The following is a 23,019-nucleotide window of genomic DNA, read 5'->3' as shown; positions in this document are numbered from 1 at the left end:
GTATTCAGTTGCAGCAAATGCCTGGCAGCCCCCTGTAATATGTTGGATGGTTTCTTGTGCTTGACATCCATATCGGCATCTATCATTTTGAACCTGAGGGTCTTTGACGATATATTTCAGGTAATTTCTGGTTGGTATAACCTGATCCTGAATGGCCAGTAATGAACCCTCCGTTTCAGGGAACATCTTTCCTGATGTCAACCAATAGTTCGACGCTGTATTGTCGTCATAGTCTTGGCTGATTGGCTGACCTCGTTGGGATGTCGCCCGTGCAGAGGTTTACCCATCCAGGTGCGCATTTTTCGTCTTTAATGAGGTGGTTTATGCGCATTTCTGGTTCCCTCAGTTAGAGTAGATGTCTCAGCCTGCATCTGAAAATAAGTTCTTAAGTTAGCAATTTGTTTGTCTAATTGCTCACATATATCCATAAGTCCTCTTCCTCCTAAATTCCGTGGTAATGTCGTTCTTTCTTCTGCACTTTTGGGATGGTGTTCTTGTGCCTTTGTGAGGTGCGTTCTTACTTTTCGCTGAAGATTTTCTATGTCCGTTTTTGTCCACTTAACAATGCCAAATGAGTAGCTAAGCGCGAAACATGCGTAGATGTTTAGTGTCTTAAACAAATTTCTACTGTTAAGGTGTGAGCGAAGCAGCTGTTTTACCCTTCGTATAAACTCAGTAATTATCTCTGTTTTCATTTGTTATTGGTCAATTTTCCGCGCTTGCTTTACCCCAAGATATTTATACATATCGTTTTCACCCATGGCCTCGATGTTCTGGCCATTTTGCATATCGAATCCTCCGGGCTGCACCTGACCTCTGATTATATTTAACATACGGCACTTGTCTAGTCCGAAGTGCATACTAATATCATTAGAAAAAGTTTCTACAGTTTTTAGCATCTCATCGAGTTGGTTTCGAGTGGAAGCCATTAATTTATCCATATGCAATAAATGATTAAGCTTCGCCACCACATTGTTGTTATTTTTGATGCTAAAACCTGCGTCTGTGGAGTTGTGATAGTGGGTTCATAGCTAGACAGAACTATTCGATGTTATTTTCACCAGGTATTCGAAGGTGAATTCTAGTTTTTCACTCTGTCATTATATGCTCTAAAAAGGTCACTATATTATCATCGACTTTATATATTCTCAATATATCTATAAGCCATTCATGCGGCACTGAATCAAAGGCCTTCTTGTAATCAATGAAGGCAGTAAAAAGATTCCTCTTTTTGGAATATGCCTGATTAGAAATGACTGAGTCGATGATGAGTTGTTCTTTGCAACCCATATAGCACATATTATTATTATAATAATATTATAATGTCTTTGTTTGTATTTATGAATATATTACCCATATTATGATAAATAAAGATGGTTTATTTGATTTTAATAACTACTTATTTCTGCAACTACATACCTTCAGAAACATCTTAGTATCTAATTTTAAACACTTAATGACTTACACCGATTGGCTTCTGAGGAATCCATATTTAAGATCCGACTGGAAAATAAACTTTAAAAATAGCATGCGTAATGTATGTATATAATATATGTATATAGGATTCGTTATAGACACTCGTAATAAAAGTTCATATGATGCTTAACAGTTTTAGTTAATAAACTAGACAACTAAATTATAGATATCTACTGATAAGTTGACGAAATGTAAAAGCGTTTGTGTAATTGCGACCACGGTTTACGTGTTCTTACAAAAGAAAATAAGTTTTCAATACTGCAATATGGACTTGAAAGCTGGACATTGAAGCAAGAACACATAAATAAGCTACAGTCCTTTGAAATTTGGTGTTACAGGAGGATGCTTAGAATAGCATGGACACAGAAAAAAACTAATACAGAAGTATTGCGAGAAATGGACAAAGAATACGATATTATAAACACAATAAAAATAAGAAAGTTACAATATCTGGGAAACGTAATGAGGGGACAACGATATGAACTGCTAAGACTGATCACACAGGTAAATATAAGAGGAGGAAGGAGTATAGGAAGAAGGAGAGTGTCATGGTTGAAGAATTTAAGAGACTGGTCTAAATGCAGTTCTATAGAAGTCTTCAGAGCAGCGGTAAATATGGTAAAGATAGTGATGATGATATCCAACCTCCAATTGGGAGACGGTACTTAAAAAAGAAGACAAAAGAAAATGTATTTGGAAATAAATGGCTTTACTTAATATGACCAGTTTGTCAATATACAGGGTGATTGATTAGTGGGGTAAAGCTCAATAGCTCCGCTATAGTAATATATAGCAATAAAAGTTAATAACAAAAATTTTAGCCACCTTTGAGCTTCACATTACAAAATTAGTTAGAATGTTACAGGGTGTTCGATAACACAGTGGCAGACCAAACTTACGTTTTTTTAAATGGAACACCCTATATTTTATTTTATATTCGAAATCCTGTTAACTTCTCCATCACAAAAATATTAAGGTTTGTTATGTTATACAGTAACAAGTTCAACTCCCTGTATAAATAAAAATAAGCACAACAGCAATGGTTTATTCATGCCATATTTTTTATTTATTGTCAAAATTTTCAAGAATTATTGTCATTGCTAATTTTCTTTATATCAAATACAGGGTGATTCAAAACGCTAGTACATTATTTTCTCAGTAATGTTAAATAGAACACCCTGTATTTTATATCATTATTGAAAAGTAACATTACCGTACTTTAATTTTTATATAACATTCCCCATGTCCAAATTTATTAGTTTTCGAGATATTTTCATTTTTCAGAGCAAATTATTTTAGGTGTCTCAATTTATTTAAATTTTAAGTAAGCCATGACTGAATTGACAATTGACGATTACTGATTATCAATCCGGTAATCAATGTAACAATGTAGCAAATAAAGAAATAAAAATAATTTATTAGTAATACATTTTACAAAAAAAAAACACAACCACAACATGCAACATTTTTGAAACAATTAAAAACTACTTTTTTATGTAAATGCACCAAATAAACAAAGAACATTAGTAATAAATTTTACACAAAAACACACAAACACAAAATACAACATTTTGTAAAGACAATTAAACACTACTTTTGTGTGTAAATGTAACAATGTAACAAATAAAGAACGAAACATAATTTTTCAGTAATACATTTTGCAAAAAAACATGTTTGAAAAAATTAGAAGCTACTTTTAATAACATATTCTTAATATTTAATTACATAAGGTGTTCAAAATTACCTCAACACATTTATGCACGCCTAAAAACGATCATTGAATGTGCTACTTACTCTACGAAGCATTTGTAAATTAACACATCGAAATACACTTTGTATTCTATTTTTCATCTCACCCCTGGTTGTTGGAGGTATTTTATAAACGGAAGTATTAACGTAACCCCAAAAAAATCAGTCCAGTTTATTAAATTCTGGTGATTTGGGTGGCCACGCTACTGGTACATTGAAAAATGAAAATATCTCGAAAACTAATAAATTTACACATAGGGAATGTTATCCAAAAATTAAAGTACGGTAATGGTACTTTTCAATAGTGATATAAAATACAGGGTGATCCATTTAAAATTACTGAGAAAATAATGTACTTGCGTTTTGACTCACCCTGTATTTGATATAAAGAAAATTAGCAATATCAATCATTCTTGAAAATTTTGACAATACGTAAAAAAATACGGCATTATCAAACCATTGCTGTTTTGCTTATTTTTATTTATACAGGGAGTTGAACTTGTTACGATTTTCATATAAAATTGTTTATAACTTTGTAAATACCCTGTATAACATAACAAACCTTTATATTTTTGTGATGGAGAAGTTAACAGGATTTCGAATTTAAAATAAAATATAGGGTGTTCCATTTAAAAAAAAACATAAGTTTGGTCTGCCACTGTGTTATCGAAATCCCTGTAACATTCTAACTAATTTTGTAATATGAAGCTCAAAGGTGGCTAAAATTTTTGTTATTATTAACTTTTATTGCTATCTATTACTATAGCGCATCTATTGAGCTTTACCTTACTAATCAATCACCCTGTATAATAAGGTGACCAACTGTACTCATTTATTGTATAATTTTATACTCATTGTGAACGGATAGAATGGATAGAAAACTTAAGAGCATTAAATTGTTTCAAATGGACCCTTCTAAACAGTAAAATTGAATGGAAAGAATTTTCTTCAGCAGTCGAATTTGTAATGAAGGAAAGTAAAAGATATTGTTATCAACGACCATTTTCTCTTTGAAGAAATTCGAAGAGTAAATTTAGATTTAAATCAAGAAAAATTGAAGAAATGGAACAATGAGAAAATAGAACTTGAAAAAAGATGGGCAGAAATCTTTCGGCATTTTAGAGTAGAACATATCCCACATGAAAATTTAAAAGTTTTAATAGAAATTTGCTTATGTTGTCCAGACCCTAATTAATGCTGCTGTTGAAAGGGTATTTTCACTAGGGAATGATTATTGGAGCAGTGAGAAGTCGCAACTTTCTGTAAAAACATTATCTGCCGTCTTAACAGTCAAATTTAATATGCAAAATAAAAGTTGTTCGGATGTAGCTACATTATTATAGGAACATCCTCATTTAGCAAAAAAATGCACTCCAAAGAAAAATATGTTTTTAAAAGAAAATAAAGTTTTTATCCTTTTTTCTTCTCTTTTTTTGTTTCGCCTATGAAATACAGTAGACTTCCTCTATAACGGGAACTGAAATGGCGGCCTAATTACCTCGTTATAAGAGGATCTCGTTATATCAGACAACAGTAATATTGATATGTTTTGATATCTCTTACGTAGTTTATTCTATATTACTATACGGAATGGAAGCTTGGACATTGAAAAGGCAACACATAAGGAAAATAGAAGCGTTCGAAATGTGGTGTTACAGAAGAATGTTGAAAATTCAGTGGGTTCAAAGGATTACCAATGTTGAAGTGCTACGACGTTTAAATAAGGAGTTAGAAATTATGAACAGTATAAAAACAAGAAAACTAGAATATTTGGGTCACATTACCAGAGGAGAGAAATATGAGCTGCTGAGAGTTATTATGCAAGGAAGGATCCAAGGAAGAAGACGCATCTCCTGGCTGAGGAACCTTAGAGAATGGTTTAACTGTAGTTCATTACAGCTGTTCAGAGCAGCAGCCAACAAAGTGACCATAGCCATTATGATATCCAACCTCCGCTAGGAGATGGAACTTTAAGAAGAAGAACGTAGTTTATTAGGGGTCGATGGTGAACAATGAGACCTCGCCATCGTAAATTGTAAATTTCCTGCAATAATCATAATATCGGTCGATACACAGGAAGAAGTTTATTGCAGGCGGCGAAGCATATTACAGCACTTGCCTCGATAATAACGCACAGATGTTAGGAATTTCTATATACAGCCAGTTGGGGTGTTTATTTATAGCCATTACTGCCCTAAAAACAGGTAAAAAACATATTCTTCGGTTTCATTTTTCCTCGTTATAACCAAATATTCCTCGTTATAACCAAATGTTCCTCGTTATAGAGGGTTATAGTTCAATAGGAATTTCATGGGACACCTAATGTACCTCCGTTATAAGCGAAACCTCGTAATATCCGTGTTCGTTATAGAGAGAGTCCACTGTACTTGCAAAGTGTACTCTTTTTGAACAAAAAATAGTTGGTCGCCTTATGTAAAGTATGTATTAAAGCGTCTCTTTAATTCGATTTTTTTTATTATCCCAAACACACGTCCGTTCGATTCTAGATTTTGATTTGCGTCTCAAAAGTGGAATTATTGCATTCGCGGTCATCATCATGCAACCTCTTCTGTCCACTGCTGGACATAGGTCTCTCCCATTTTTCCCAACTCTCTATGGTTCTGTACGTCTTGTGGGGTCCGGACAAATAATCCCCGGACAAAAAATCCCCACAAATTATTCCCGGACAAAAAATCCCTGGACAAAAAATCCCCACAAAAAATCCCGGACAAATAATCCCCACAAAATTTTTTGGACAAAATATCCCCACAAAAAATCCCGGACAAAAAATCCCCAAGAAATATTTGCTGCCGAATAGTTGTCTAAAAGTTTTCCCGAAATTTTAACAAATTTCGAATTCCAATTCCTTGCTGAAAACTTCAAATTTTACATAACAAAAGAGTGTGAGTTTCTCAAAAATCGTGGAAGATATGGGGAACGAGTTAAGGCCCCATTTTCATGACAGGCGCTTAACGCGCGTTTTAAGAACGCGCGATTACAACTACATACAGTTTACTGAAGACCGTTCACATGCTAACGCGCGTTTTAGGTCATTAAGACCTCAAGGTCATTAAGGTCTCAAGTAAAATGTATCTATGTAGTTGTAATCGCGCATTATCAAAATGAGCGTTAAGCGCTTGTCATGAAAACGGGGCCTTAGCTCATTCCCCATATTTTCCACGATTTTTAAAAAAACTCACACTTTTTGTCATGTATAATTTAAAGTTTTCAGCATGGAATTGGAATTCGAAATTTGCTAAATAGCCCAGTAAATGAACGGGAAATACGGCGATACCGTGTAATTTTCAGGGGCAACTCCGAATTGCATGAAAATTTTAATTTAGGTTCTACTTACCCTCCACTTCACAGTTGAAATTGTGCCATCGGTTGCCTTTACTTGGGGGGTGACAGTCACCCCTTCTCGGGGGTGAAAAAACATACGTTCAAGGTAAGACCGGAAATGGATAAATTTACTGATTTTAAGCAACTTTTCTTCTATAGAATTTTTTATTTAATTCAATACTTTTCGAGTTATTTCCGATTGAAAATGTTTATTTTTCGACAAAAAAAACTACGTTTTTAGACGGTTTTTCTCAAATAACTCAAAAAGTAAATATTTCATCGATAAAAATATCCTTAGCAAAAGTGTAGCCTATAAAAAACCGAAAAAAATGGTGTATCAGTAAAGTCTATCAATTGAGTAAAAACAAAGTTGTAGCTTATGAAAAATACGTTCTTATTCGTCTAATTCCAAAACGAATATTTCAAGGTGAAATTACCGAAAAATTAAGCACTTTTCGGGAAAAACTCATTCAAACTTTTTTAAAGTGTTTCTAAAAAGCTTTATTTTGATTGTTTATAAATGTTTGTAGCATTAAAAATAAGCGAGTTACGCTCAAAGTAAAGTTGACCCTCTTTTTTTTGTAAAAAAATCATGAAAATCTCTCCGTGTCTAGCTCCCCAAATGAAATTAATCGCTACCGCTTTACAAACAATTTACTTACTTGTCTATTTTTTATATGATATGTCAGTCTCACCGGTTTAAAGTGCTTATTTTTGAAAGGGTTATAGTTGAAAAAGCTTCAACGGGTCACTAATCACGAGTGTATGCAAATTTTGAACAGCCATATCTTAACCAATTTTTGTCTTACGGAAAAACAAAATGAAACTAGCATATTTATAATAGAAAAACCTACATTTTTTTACTCTTTAAGATTTTTCTTATCACTAATACTTTTTGAGTTATTTTGAAAGAAAGAAATTTTTAAAAAATTTTTAGAAAGTTTTTTTTAATATAAAACCAAATTTTTTTAAAAATAAGCACTTCAAACCAATCAAACTTACAGATCATTTAAACAATACACATACAGTTAAAATAAATGGTAAAGCGGTAACGATTAATTTTATTTAGGGTGCTAATTAGAGGGAGGATTTCACGATATTTTTTTACCAAAAAAAGGGGCTAACTTTTTTTTTTCAGTGTAACTCGCTTATTTGTGATGCTAGAAACTTTTGTAAAAAATAAATATAAAGCTTTTTTTAGATACTTTAAAAATGTTAATAAGCTTTTCCCGGAAAGTGCTTAATTTTCCGGTGATTTCGAGTTGAATTATTCGATTTGGAATCAGACGAATATGAACGTATTTTTCATGAGCTACAACTTTGCTTTTACTCAAATTATAGACTTTATTGATACACCATTTATTTCGTTTTTTATTAGGCTACACTTTTGCTAAGAATATTTTTTTCGATAAAATATTTACTTTTTGAGTTATTTGCGAAAAACGGTCTGAAAACGTAGTTTTTTTGTCGAAAAATCAACATTTTCAATCGCGAATAACTCGAAAAGTATTGACTTAGTTAAAAAACTTTAAAGAACGTAAGTTACTTATAATCTGTCAGTTTATCCATTTCCGGGCTTATTTTAAACACGAGTTTTTCACCCCCCGAGAAGGGGTGACTGTCACCCCCCAAGTAAAAGCAACCAACGGTACAGTTTCAACTTTGAAGTTTAGGGTAAGTAGAACCTAAATCCAAATTTTCATGCAATTCGGAGTTGCCCCTGAAAATTACACTCCAAAACAGTCATTTATTGGGCTAAAAATTTCGGGAAAACTTTTAGACAACTATTCGACAGCAAATATTTCTTGGGCATTTTTTGTCCGGGATTTTTTGTGGGGATATTTTGTCCAAAAAATTTTGTGGGAATTATTTGTCCGGGATTTTTTGTGGGGATTTTTTGTCCGGGGATTTTTTGTCCAGGGATAATTTGTGGGGATTTTTTGTCCGGGATTATTTGTCCTAGCTTCCGTCTTGTTGCCATTTCTTGGATATTCGTTTAATGTCGTCCATCCAGCGTGTTGGTGGTCGTCCTCTGCTGCGTTTGTCTTCTCTTGGGCGCCAGTCAATTAGTTTTTTTTTTACCGCATTCGCGGTAATTTCCCTTAAATACGGCAGTCTGTTAAATAGGGTGTTTGATTCAGAGTGGTGCATGACTGCATAGCTCCAATGAGAGGCAGAAATAGCTATCTGGAGAAGGTGGTCCAACTCTGAATCAAATAAAAACAAAAACTGCCTTTCCCCTTTTTCCTAGACGAAAAGAAAGTAGATACGTGACCGTGTCCTTTCTGCTTTCTTCTACATTCGTCGCCTCCTTGCTTATAAGTTTTGAAAACCGGAGATTCAGGATGCAGCCATAAAGCAGTTTCTTTTAAGGAAAAGTCTTAGATTGGAAATATTGTTTATTATTTTTATTTCAATTATTTTAAATTGTAGTCAGTGCCGGTTTAACCTTATTTCGGGCCCTGTGCGCTGGAGGTTTAGGGGCCCCTTCTTTGCTATTCGTTGTCAGTTTTTTAACAAGAAAACACATGCACTAACTATAAAGGTTTATTGTAAAATCCATAAAATATTTTTTTAAACAAGCAAGAAGAATAGCAAACGTAAAAAATAATCAAAAAAATACATTTAAAAATATAATAAAAAACAGAAAGTTCCACAAAACAACACATGACAAACAAAAAAACATTCTAAAAAATACATAAAGACAAAAATTAGATCACATTTTTTCTTGACTTGGCATTCGCAAACTGCCATATTATAATATTATCACAATTCAGTTTTATTTCACCAGTTCTTCATTCTCTATATACAATAATGATAATGCGTCTAGGTTTTCTGGACCCAAATTTGACCTTAAATATGTTTTTATTCTTTTTAAAGTTTGAACTGACGCATACAAATTGGTATCGTCAAATAAATTTGCAGTAAAGTTAAAATATTGGGAAAAGTTGCCTTTACATCCTAGAAGAATCAAATTTTTCATAAATTGTATGTTTATTCAAATTTTGGCATAACGTTACAAAATACGGTAGGTAATTTCATTATGCAAGTTCTCTTTGGTTTCATCAACATTGTTTTTATATTTCTCGCATAAAGTATATTAATTGACGTCTTGACTTCTTCTTTATCTAGAGTAAAAAACATTTAAAAGCTGATGTAACATCCTTGTAGCATTCAATTCTCTTTAAAAGATGTTGAGGAATATTGTCGCATATAACATTAAACACTTCAATTTTGAATCTCTCTTGCTCCTTTAAAATTGCTTGACTTTCACCTGTTTCATCGAAAAATGTTTTTTTTTTCTTTATTCTTTGAAGGTCAGTTGTATAGTAGGTGTTTGAGATATCCTCGCCTTCGAAAAAGAAAGTTTTCGCTTCTTGTTCAATTTCGCTAAACTTATTTCTTACGTCTTCAACAAAGCTCAAAAGAGATGCCATTAATTTTGCTCCAATTGACACGTTCAAGTCCACAGTTTCTAACGTTTTCCTTGTTGCATTCACTCGTTCCAAAATTCTTGCCCAAATCAATGTCAATAGAGCTGTCTCAAAGGTATCCATTTTATTGTGCAGTGCCTTGGATTCATAAACTACTGATTTTTCATCTCTATTATTGCTTAAGTGGAAAAAAATATGTTTGATGGATCCATAGTTTTTAAGTAATGAATTTACAGCGTCAAATCGGGCGGACCATCTAGTTTCAATTAATCTTTCTACACAACATTTGCCGCTTTCTTTCAGTAAATTCCACCTTTGAGGAGAAGCCGAAAAAAAAAGTGTTGAAATACCCAGTTGCTTCCAAGCAGGATTGACATGCAAAATTCACTGCTAGATTTAAAGAATGATTCGCACATGGGACGTAAATATCGGTTGATGGTAATGCTGGTATTCTTGCTTGAAGCCCTGTGTAACGACCTGACATATTTGTGGCATTATCATAGGTCTGTCCTCGACGGGCCCATGGGCGCCCGCCCCAAGCGCCCAGTGGATAAACCGGCACTGATTGTAGTAAACTTTGTATCTGAGACTTTTCGTCTTCCTCGTTTTAGAGGAATGCCACTTTGAAAGCAGTTGTTGGCAAGAATCCGTATTAGATGGGTATATTGATCAGATTCAAAGGATAAAATAGAAAACCATGTACAAGGCCGGCCCTAGCTAATTTTATAGTGTAAGCAAACAGTAGTTTTGGCGCCCCCCCCCCCCGATAAACTGTCATACACTACACCGTAGAACGGTTAAACGTCACATACCTTGTACCTAAATAGTAAACAAAGGGGAACAAATTAGGAGAAAAAAAATAGCTGACAAACCAGAGTTTATGTTTATTTACCAGTGTTCATTTACAAATACAGTGACACATTGTAGACTACAATTACGATACATTACAAAGTTATGTGATGTATGATGGAAAACACAAAATCGTCTACAATCAATATTGTGTGTACAAGTCATTGTTAAACGTCAGGTTGCATTACAGACAATTCAAATTAAAAAATAATAGCCTAAGGCCCGGTCTTTTCACCTCCGAATAAAAGTTATTCGGTGGTTTATTTGACAGATTTACATGTAATCTGCCGGATAAACTTCCTAATTGATACCCATTTCAGAAGACAACGAGTAAAGTACTCCTCGCTTATCGTCTCTGCTAATTGTGTATCATATAAAAACTAGTTAGTTAATGTGCTGTGTTTACCAACAAAAATACTGGTAAGGCGATTTTTAATTAACAGCAAATATCGACAACCAAAAAATTAGGCCAGTTCTTACTGGCCATACATATTTAATATTTTGGCATCCAGAATATTAAAATCAAATTATGGCATCAACATCATCTCAAACATCATCACAAACAGTACAACCCAGCTTCGCCGCAGTAACAAAAATCACACCAAAAAAACCTACAACAGCAATATCATGTCCCAGTAGAAGTATCGCCATCGTTATGAACGCTCTTCCTGACGTCGTGCTATTTGAATACATCAAGGCAATCGGCGAAATTGTTACCCCTAAAGAAATAACCTTTGCTTCACGAATTTCTAACCAGCGTATATGCATATATCTTTCTTCCTTATCCGTAGTGGATAATCTTCTGCAAAATTATCCGACCATTACTGTTAGAAATCAAACAGTATCTATTCGCAGACTTATTACACCTGCAAAGAGGCTACTACTGTCCAACGTGAGCCCTTCGATCCCGAATTCACTCATAGAGCAAGCACTTAAAGAAGAACTTCGATTACAACTTGCTTCTCCTATCTCTTTTATCCGATGCGGCTCACCTGAGGACGAATACGCTCACATTTTCAGTTTTAGACGCTCTATCTATATTATACCGGATAAAGAAAACTTTGAACTAAATACCTCAATTTTAATATCGCATGAAAATAACAATAATAGAATCTTTATTACTTCGGATAAACTTGAATGTTTCTTATGTAAACAATCTGGACACACTGCAGACTCCTATTCTAACCCTCAAGAAATATCTACCAATCTTTCTCAAAATACAACTTCTAGCCTAATCCCATTTGAAACTCCTTCTACTATGTCTCGTCCTTCCTCCTCCTCAAAAGAAGAAATCAATCCAACTAATAACGACTTAATAATTCCAAATGAACAGTCTCTAATGTCAGTGTCCTTACCTTCAAATCCTTGCATCAAAAGAACTTATTCTACCGACACAAGTCTCGAATCACCCACTTTATCGGTTACTGATAACCCCCCAGACTTAAACCCTATAAATGATAAATCTCCCACAGCCTTTGCAACTCCTAAAAAGAAATTAAAAACTGATGACAAAGAACTTGGTAAAATTACTCCCTCTGCTCAATCAACTATTGAACAATTAATTAGTGCTAACCCAGAGAGATTTTCTTTGACAGCATTACAGCTTATTGCCTTCCTGGAAAATTCCTTTGGTAGCAGTGATCCTCTCAAAGAAGCTCATAACTTTACCACCAACATTAAGTCTTTTTTAGAAGACCTTACGCAAATATATCAAGCTGTATCTGATAGATCGCTTAAAAATCGAATTACAAGATTATCTAAAAAGCTTAAGATCACATTAAACCCCGTAGACGCTGACGAAGTTGCAAGCCTTTCATCCAATAATTCATGTACCTCCAACACCAATGATACCGATCTTTTCTAAAAATAATACAAAAATCACTTTATTATGGGTACCATCCCATGTTGGCATTAGTGGTAACGAAAAAGCCGATTGCCTTGCCAAAAAAGCTGCATCATCGATGGATACCATACTTAATGTACAAATCTGTAATGATCTAAAAGCCAGACTGAAGAAGCACACTCTATCCACCTGGCAAATTCACTGGAATAAAATTACTTCAGTGCTGCATAAAATTAAGCCCTCAGTGAACCTATTTACCTGCCCTAGTTTATCTCGGAAAAACATGGCAATCTTACGAAGACTGCGTATAGGATATACCCGTAACGCCAACAGCTTGGTATTAGTCCTAACTTCAAAGATGTCCTCAACAGTACAGACCAAATCAACAAGGTTATCAAATTCCTCGAGAAGAATCAACTGTTAAACAAAATATAATTATTGTTAACTGATCTTTTTTTACTTATGTTAACTACTACTAATGTTAACTATATATTTATAATTTGTAATTTATAATATTACCATGTAAACTGTAACTCGTGCTAATGGCCATAGATGTCACATGCACGTTAATTTAAATAAATAAAAAAAAAAACTTCCTAATAAATAGTTATTCGGAGATGAAAAGACCGGGCCTAATAATTACAATTAAGATACTCAATGTTGCAGTTAAAAAGGAATTCGTCTGGCTTTTAATTTTGAAAACTCTTGCAGTAGAATGTCCGTTTCCATTTCATTTAGGGCATCATTTTCAATCGCCAAGGTTGCTAGACCACTTATGTCCACTTTACATCAACAATAAATTGAATAAGAAATTGACTAAGTTCTTCAAGGTCAAATTTGACTTATACAAAACACATAATTTTGCCGTGAATAAAAAGAAAATAAAGAAAATTGACAAAATAAAACATATCCAATTGTTCTATTTCATCAAATTCCTTCATTTTCTTGTACAAACCATACATTTTGTACTCGTCAAATTTGGCCTTGAATAACTTGGTCAATTTCTTGTTCAATTATTGTTGATGTAAAGTGGACATTAAGTGTTCTTGGCTCAAATTTGATCGTAGCTAGGTAAGTTTTTATCAGTTTTAATTTGGAAAAACTTCTTTCGCCACTGGCCGCGGATACTGGCAGCGTTAACAAGATTCTCAATGCTACAAAAATATTTGGAAAAGTATCCACATAACCACGTTTGGTTATAAAAGACAACGCTCCAGCTGGGTGACTTGCTAGGGGGCAGCATTGGTCCAAAGATTTGAAGCTCATCAAACAGCTCATCTCGGTTAATGTCATATTCTTTTGGTTTGTCACAGAGTTGCCAGATTGGGGTATTTCCCCCCATTTTTGGGGTAATTTGAAAGCGTCTGGGTGAATTTTTTTAAGCTGTAATGGCTGGGGGATTTTTTGGGGGTAAAAAAAAATTGTGGGGGATTTTAGGGGGTCATGGTCAATTAAATTTGTGAATATACATAGAACATTAGAATAGAACTGCATATTATTGTACTATCATATAATCGAAGATTATGGAACCTATGAATTATTTTAGCGCCCTCTGTTGATAAATAGTATAATTTTGGTTTACTGTTCTCTATACATTTGACTACTAAAATTCAAAAATCATGGATTGGTCTACCTCTACGTTTTACATGCATTGCATGGCTAATAAGATATAAAATGAAATGATGGTGTAAAATGTACATATAAATGAAAATAGAAATTTTCTTTTTTAGAAATAAGCACCCTGCTCGCTCATCATGTGTAAATCATAGAACAGTTAAAGTCTGTTCGCTAAACTCATACAGAACTGGCTAGTGATTTTAGTAGGTCATTTTGTTGTTTTTGCCAGTTGTGTCTGAGTTTACCGAACCGACTTATTAGCCATGCCATGCATGTAAAACACTTACTATTTAAATTATTTCCGAGGGTTCATATTTAAATATATTAACTGAAAAATTTATGTTTTTTGTAATTAACCATTCAATTTCTGTTTTTGAGCTTTATAATGTAATGTATCAAGCTGATATGGTGTGAAGCATTGACCATATAATATAATGGTAATCAGCTAGTTTGATATCAATATAATGTTAACAATATTATTGTTATTAATCAAATTATAAAAATATATTAAAATCAAAACAAAAACAACAAACAATCCCTTCCCTGAGGGCTGAAATGACATTGACAATTGACATCATATTGACATTTGAATTTTGAATTCTACGAACTGCGCATGCGCATCAGTCAGAATCCAGTCGTGGCGGCAAAACTTTAAATTTGGGGTATTTGAGCTTCAATTTGGGGGAATTTCAGTTTAAAAGTGGGGGATTTAGAAAATCGCATCTGGCAACTCTGGTTGTCATCTCCATCACCACCGCTCAAAACTGTTTCAAGGTGTTTGCAGGCTTTCTTCAACTCTGATTCACTCCATGCTTTTCCTAAGCTAGCAATATCATAGAGAAATTTAAAACCTTCACTATGGTTTTCCATCAGTTCAAATCTCTCCTTTAACGAGGATATTCATGTATTAGAAGATAATTCCTTTCCTCGGTGTGGTTGTGTTAGTTGTAGCCTTGAATCCAACGGGGTCAGTTGTTCTTGTTGTGATCCTTTCCCAAGTTTTATTGCTTCTTTTTCTAACTTGGCTATGGCCGTACTAATGACGACTAACGAGTTACACAAAGAAAAAAGAAGAAGATGGTCCGAAAAAACTGTCAGCTGAAGCAGAAGTATTTGCCATTAAAAAAGCATTAGAGTTAATCCAACAGAATAATTTTACAAAGTGCCTCATCTGTAGTGATTCTAAGAGTGCTCTAGAAAAAATCACAAGATCAAGCTACAAGGCGGCAATAGACTCACAAACTCTCCAACTAAAACAAAAACTATGTGAATTTGATGAACAACATAGAGAAATTAAATTTGCATGGATTCCAAGTCACACTGGAATTATTGGGAATGATAGAGCTGACCATCTTGCGAATCTTGGAAGAAAGCTGCCCATTAGTGAAGAACCAAAGGCCTCCTTTAAAGATTTTCAAATTAAATATAAAGAAAACCTATGGATTGGTTGGGAAAATCGATTCCAACAAATAGGACAGGCAAAAGGAATTACTTATTGCTCACAAGTTACAGTTCCATATAAAAAGGCATGGTTTACAAAATTTCCCAACCTGGGGAGAGGTATAATCACACAAATGTGTCGTATGAGAAGTGGACATTGTAGTGTTCCTGTACATTTATTTAGATTGAAGGTAGTGAATTCAAACCAGTGTTTATGTGGCAGTGTAGGAACTTTACAACATGTTTTATTGGAATGTACTAGGTTCCAAAGAGAGTCCCAGTTGCTTAGAAGGGAACTAGAAGGTGATCCGACATTAACTGATGTGTTGTTTAAAAATTTAAACTCAAAGACATTAATCGCAGTGCAAAAGTTTTTAACATCAACAATGACTCGTGTGTAGCTTGCTTAAAAACTTTATGACTTTATGCTTGCTTGCAATGCATGTGCTTTGTGCTTAGTGCGGTTTTGCGTGGTAGTACTAGAACTAGACCATTAATAGTAGAACTTTAGTTATGGAACTTATAAACAATTACAAAGTTTTTTTTTATCTCTTAATTATTTCAGATTCAGGAGCTATGAGCTTAAGCCCAGATGTACCTCAGGTACGGCTCTTGAATATTCAAGTCTATATTCACGGATCCTGGCCGGATAGCCCTGGCAGCTAAGGCCATTCAAATGAAGAGAAGAAGAAGAACTGTCAGCTGTCAAATTGTTATAGGTTAAATGATGAATGAAAGAGAAACTTTGTTTTTCAATTTTTCTCAGTAGACTCCGTCACAGAATAATATATAACCTTATAACCATGTGGTTATTTATTCTGTGACTCCGACTCCGTTAGTTACATGTTAGTTAATACTAAAGTTATTTAATATGGAATGCAATGAAAATATTAAGGATTCTAGAAATCAAGAAATATTAACAGGTATTAAAGATGAAGGAGATTCTCTACAGAAATATAACAATATAGAAGTTAAATCAGAACTAGATGAAAGCAGTTATGGACAGGAATCTGTATTAGATGGGTATTGTTCAGACAGTTCAGATTCAGAGGATATTAAAATAGAAGACCATGTATTAGAAGATGTTTCTAATGAAATTAAACTTGAAATAAAAAAAGAACTGGAGGAGTGTAGCGTTGGTATGAAACTCATTTCTTTTCTTTATTTTTAAGTATCTTAAGTTATGAATGTCATATTTCACTATAATCAAGTCTGGAAATACTAAAAAGTGAATCATCTTTAGTATTGGACTACAATGCACCACAGCAGCAAAATTTAATGGTATACATTTCTTAATTTTTTTTTATTTTTGTTTGAAGCTTATACAGTGGAACCTCGATTATCCGTCTCTCTGTTAACCGTCAGGGTCCATACCTACATAAGTTATATTGACTTCTTCTTCTTCTACGGCACTACAGCCCAAATTGAGCCTTGGCCTCCTTTATTTTTTGCCTCCACCCTTGCCTGTCTGTGGCTGCTCTTCTCCATACACGGACTCCTAAAAGGGCTTGTGCGTCGCTGTTTACTGTGTCTTCCCAGCGCTTTCGTGGCTTCCCAACCGGTCTCTTTCCTTGCATTCTAGCATTCAGTGCTCGTTTTGGTAGCCTATCCGGCTACAAGCCAGTAAGTTATATTGACTACATAAGTAAAAATTTAGTCATCAATTCATTTTGTTTGAGCATTGCGATAAGCTAAACGAAATTCGTTGAAATGTACACGTGCAGTTATGCCACCACCGCATTTTTTTATGTAAATAATTTTTGTTCTTATTCAGGGCTCTGGATTAAATTTCAATTTAAATAGGTGATAAATAATACCGTGCTTTTAGAATTCTATTTTTAGAATCGCAAGCCGAAAATAAAAATGCACAGCAAAATAATTATTACAGTCAATATCTGTGTGTCACCATAATTAAATTTGATTCAAATTCGAACATTGATTGTGTCACTTAGTCGTTTGATCATTTAAGTTTTGTTAATGTTCTGTTAACCGTCTTTTCGATTATCCGTCATACCCTCATACCCTTGGTCCGGTGCCCTGATGGATAATCGAAGTTCCACTGTACTTAATATGCCACTTTATAAAATATTGAACTGGACTGCAAATCTTCACCCCGAGTCTCTAAAATGACTAATTCTTCCAAAATACGCATAGAATTAATGGTAATAGATGTGGATCCCACGTATCAAAAAAAACATTTTAACTTTTGATTAAAAAATAAAATAGTAATTCTGCTTGCATCATTTGAAAGTTCAAGTCAAATTATACACTGTTGGATTATTTGCATTCCTAAAAATTTATTTTTTTATTGTTAAACAAAGCTATAAACAAACAGTATTTGAGCGTTTTGTCGCGTGGCCACACCACGCCAAGGATTAAAACTGAACAGAACCAACTAGGTAGGACTTCCTTGGTGCAGTGCAGTGCAGACATGCGACAAAACCTTCAAACACTGTTTGTTTATAGCTTTGTTTAACAATAAAAAATAAATTTTTAGGAATGCAGATAATCCAACAGGGTATAATTTGACTTGAACTTTCAAATGATGCAAGCAGAATTATTATTTTATTTTTTAATTTGCCTCTTGCTCTCTGGCAAAATGGTCCCTTTAGTTCTGTTGCGACTGTAGGTGGAGCATCATTACAGGAAGTGTCTTGCATCCAGATTATGTCAAATGTTTGCAATTTCCACAACCTTTTCCAGTGTAATCATGTTACAATACACAAAAGTCTCTTAGATCTTTTCTTGACAAATGACCACCTAGCAGAAACTAGCGGACTTTTTTCTGGTTCCTCCAGTTGTTCATCCACCACTCTCAATTACCATTAAATGTAACCTGACTTATGATGAACCTGGACTCGAGTTTGATGGTTACTATAGAGATTTCAGGTCTGCAAACTATCAGAATATTTCCTTATCCTAGAACAGTTTAATTGGAACATTTTGTGTATTAACGCGAATCTCGAGACTAAGGGCCAGTTGTTCGAACGCTAATCAGCAATGATCATTATCAAATATTTAATTACTGTCACCAACTGTCAATGTCAACTTTGTTTGGATTGCTGAAAACATAATTTATTACAATTATAAGATTTATTAATCAATTATGTTAATAATTGTTATGTTAATTGATTAACTAATCTCATAATTATAATCAATTATGTTTTCAGCAACCCAATAAAAGTTGACATTGACAGTTTTGGTGACAGTAATTAAATATTTGATAGTGATCATTGTTGATTAGCGTTCGAACAACCGGCCCTTAGTTAAGTATATTTTATGAAATTATTTTTATAGCTATAGATAAATTTGTACCATTGAAGAAGTTTTATTTATTTATTTATTTATTTATATGGGCAAGCCCAATTCGGCAATACATTAATAAGATATTGATAATTACAGTGTTGAATATATAAGAATAAAATGAGAGAGTACAAAACATTTAAAAAGACATGACAAAGTAAAATAATTACAAAACATTAATTACTAACAAATAACAAGGTTATGGCATTGCTAAATATTTAATTTGGTTAAATGGTTCTTAAAAACATCAACAGAGTTACCAAAAAGTAAAAGGTCACCTAGGGAGTTAGCAAGTCTTATGCCTGGTTGCACCAACATATCTTAAGCTCAGCTTAGCCCAGCTCAGCTTATATATAGGGCCGTCTTAAGTCTCACTTACACGTTGCACCATATTAACCGATTCTTATCAATTTACGATGCAATCCACATGGTAACCATATAACTTGTCAATTATTGAGTGAAGTTTTAGATTTCGTTCGGTGTCATTTTAAAATATTCAATTAATTATATTTTAAAAATGGACAAAAAGGCGAAGAGAATAAATTATACTCCTGACGAAAAAAATTTACTTACTCAGCTTGTACACGCAAACAAAGACGCCGTTGAAAATAAAACCACTAATGCTGTGAGCAATACGGAAAAGGATGAAGCTTGGAATCGTATCGCAATTCAGTTTAACGAGGTAAGTTTTATTATAATATATTATGATTTTTGGTATGTAATAAGTGTGTTTACTTAAGAAATGTTGATAACAAACAACTTAGTAGATAGTAATTCCTGTAAACTCATTTTGATATTATACCTAGCGGAATTGTATCGTAATGTATTTTTAGATGAATCATGTTCACCGAGATGAATCTTCCTTAAGAAAGCAGTGGTCTAATATTAAGCAGGACCTAAGAAAAAAGGCTGCAGAATCACGACGGCAACTATATAAGACGGGCGGAGGACCTCCAGAGACAAAATTTAAGGACGAAGCAATGATCTTAGAAGTGGTAAATACCAAGACAATATCTGGTCTCGACAATATGAACGATTGCGACGCTTTGTCCCAACGTATGTACAGTTTATATGATAGAATAATATAATAAAAAATAATGTAATCTTCTTCTTAAAGTACCGTCTACTCAATGGAGGTTGGCTACTACAATTTCAAACTCTTCTCTGTCTTCAGTTGTTCTTATTAGATGTTCAAAATTTAGCCCTGTCCATTTTCGGATGTTTCTGAGCCACGATAGTCTTTCCCTTCCTAGTCCTTTCCTTCCCTCGATCTTTCCTTTCACTATAAGTTGAGCATATTGGTACATACTTAGTATGTCGCCTGGGTATGATGTTTTTTTAACTTTTACTGGGTTGAAAAGTTCTCGTGCCTTGCCTATTCTATGCAGCATTTCTTCGTTTGAGGTATGCGATGTCCATGAAATTTTGAGGATTCTCCGATAGACTCACATTTCAAAGACCACCAACTTATTTACGGTTGATGTTTTAAGGGTCCATGTCTCAACTGCATGGAGAAAAGTCGACCAGACGTAGCATTTGGACAAACGTAGTCGAATTTCGAGTTTTATTCGAGAATCACAAAGCAGTTTTTTGATTTTTTTCGTAAGATTTTCTGGCCTGTTCTATTCTCGATCTTATTTCTAGATCAGGATTTAGGCTGCTATCGATCCATCATCCCAAGTACTTAAATCTATTAGTCCTGTCGCCAGGGGGGGTGCAACGGCCTCCTTAATTCAGATGGACTGACCCAAGTTTTTTTTATGTATTTTGACCCGTAGAACACGAATTTTTTGGGTAACAGTCGATCCGGATGTCGATAAGATTGTTATAAACAAAGAACTTGAGGAATCACATAACAGCGATTTTTCGCAAAACAAAAAATTTTTTTGTATTTTTTGGGTGATTCTCAGCAAAAAATGGTCTTACAAGTTCTTTCATAGGATGCATAGTTTTCGAGATAAACGCGGGTAAACTTTCAAAAAATCGAAAAAGTGCAATTTTTGAACCCGCATAACTTTTGATTAAAAAATAAAATAGCAATGCTGCTTACTGCATTTGAAAGTTTAAGTCAAATTCTATCGGTTTTGATTATTTGCATTGCTAAAAATTAAGTTTTTATTTGTTAAACAAAGCTATAAACACATAGTGTTTCCCGTGCCCAATGCATGCGTTTTAATGTACGTAATCTACGTAGAAATTGTATGTATGCGCGCCTACTCGTTCGATTTCAAATAATAAATGCATTGAAAACATCATTCAATCACTATGTGTTTATAGCTTTGTTTAACAATAAAAAAATTAATTTTTAGCATTGAAAGTAATCAAAACCGATAGAATTTGACTTGAACTTTCAAATGCGGTAAGCAGAATTGCTATTTTATTTTTCAATCAAAAGTTATTAGGGTTCAAAAATTGCAACTTTTCGATTTTTTTAAAGTTCAACCGCGTTTATGTCGAAAACTATGCATCCTACGAAAGAACTTGTAAAAACATGTTTTGGTTAGAATGACCCAAACAATACAAAAAAATGTTTTGTTTTGCGAAAAATCGCTGTGATGTGATTCCTCAAGTTCTTTGTTTATAACAATCTTATCGACATCCGGATCGACTGTTACCCAAAAAATTCGTGTTCTACGGGTCAAAATACATAAGAAAAACTTGGGTAAGTCCATCTGAATTAAGGAGGCCGTTGTACCCCCACTGGCGACAGGACTATATTGACTTGTTCTAAAATGTGCCCATTTATTGTGCAAGGTTGAGATACGTTTTGGTTTTTTCGGATTGACATCACTTTGGTTTTTTTAATGTTTATTTTCATACCAAATTGCTCACAGATCGAGTTGGTCTTGTCGATGAGTCGTTGTAAACCCAAGTCGGAATCCGCAATCAACACAATATCATCGGTGTATCTGATGCTGTTGATATTTACGCCATTCACCTTGACTCCATCCTTGGAGTCTTCCAGTGCCTCTTTAAATAGAAACTCGGAGTAAAGATTAAACAGCAGAGGCGACAGAACTTATCCTTATTAAACTCCCCTCCTAATTTCTACTTCTGCGGATGTGGAACCTTCGATCCTAACTCTGGCGTTTTGGTTTTAAATACAAGTTTTTTAGTAAATTGATGTCTTTTCCATCTAAACCGACTTCTTGCAAACGTTCTAGTAGTAGGTCGTGTCTTACTGCATGACTCATAAGCCTTATCAGACGGAACTCATTGTAGTGTTGTCGGTTTGCCTTTTTTTTAATGTAATGTAATGGAGTAATATAGTATTTAGAAGTAATTATGAAATCATGTTAAAAATACATAGTATAATACAGTAATGTAAAAAAATTTCAGCTTCTACCAACACATATGAAGATGTAGCAGACAACAATGCAGAAGACCGTAATATTCAAGACAGATTGGCAAAACGGCAGTGGGCACAAAAGAGGAGGCCAGTCAAAAGGAATTCTGCTGTAGAAGACGCTAAACTAGAAGTGTTACAAATACAGGCTGAAATGCTGAGCCAAGAAATGTCAAATAAAAATAAACTATTTCAACTAGAATATGAACATAAAGAAAAAATGTTCAGATTAGAAAGACAACTCATCAAAAAAGAATTAGGATTAGGAGTGTCTTAAGATTTTTTTATGTTCATTTTCTAATTTAAATTAGTATATTTTTTAAATGCCGTGTCATAACAAAAAAAAACTGTTTCTTGTACCTTTTTCTGGAAAAGATCACTGACTACCTTAGTCAACCAATCTACATTAAATTATGGGTTTTCTATACTTATTATAAATATGGTGATTATGGTGGTTGGTAACCTTTTCTTGCAAAACATTGCAACAAAAATTATTTGATTTATTATTTAAATGTATTTAATGAGTTTTCTTGTCATCAAATGATATCATCGTTTTTGTTTCTGAATTTGAATATTGTTGAATTATATTCTTAAGTAGTAACTCTCCTTGTTTGATTTAG

The 23,019-nt window shown here is 33.9% G+C and overlaps 2 protein-coding genes across 2 annotated transcripts in view; both read left to right on the top strand.

Annotated features, from left to right (window-relative positions):
- The first annotated feature begins 16,471 nt into the window (after positions 1–16,471).
- LOC126886330 (zinc finger protein 665-like) overlaps positions 16,472–23,019 on the top strand; it is a 368,013-nt gene continuing 361,465 nt past the window's right edge. The window contains exon 1 of the mRNA XM_050653202.1: positions 16,472–16,889. Within this exon, the coding sequence (XP_050509159.1) occupies positions 16,622–16,889 (268 nt within the window). The 5' untranslated portion in view covers positions 16,472–16,621. The remainder of the gene's footprint in view (positions 16,890–23,019) is intronic.
- LOC126887365 (uncharacterized) lies at positions 18,968–23,000 on the top strand. The gene is made up of 3 exons (XM_050654824.1): positions 18,968–19,735; positions 19,887–20,109; positions 22,393–23,000. The coding sequence occupies exons 1-3, from the start codon at positions 19,571–19,573 to the stop codon at positions 22,674–22,676; spliced, it is 672 nt and encodes a 223-aa protein (XP_050510781.1). The 5' UTR covers positions 18,968–19,570; the 3' UTR covers positions 22,677–23,000.

This window comes from Diabrotica virgifera, chromosome 6, assembly GCF_917563875.1.
Source record: "Diabrotica virgifera virgifera chromosome 6, PGI_DIABVI_V3a".
NCBI lineage: Eukaryota > Metazoa > Arthropoda > Insecta > Coleoptera > Chrysomelidae > Diabrotica > Diabrotica virgifera.
The sequence above is the reverse complement of the archived record's forward strand: the minus strand, read 5'-3'. Positions and strand labels throughout refer to the sequence as shown.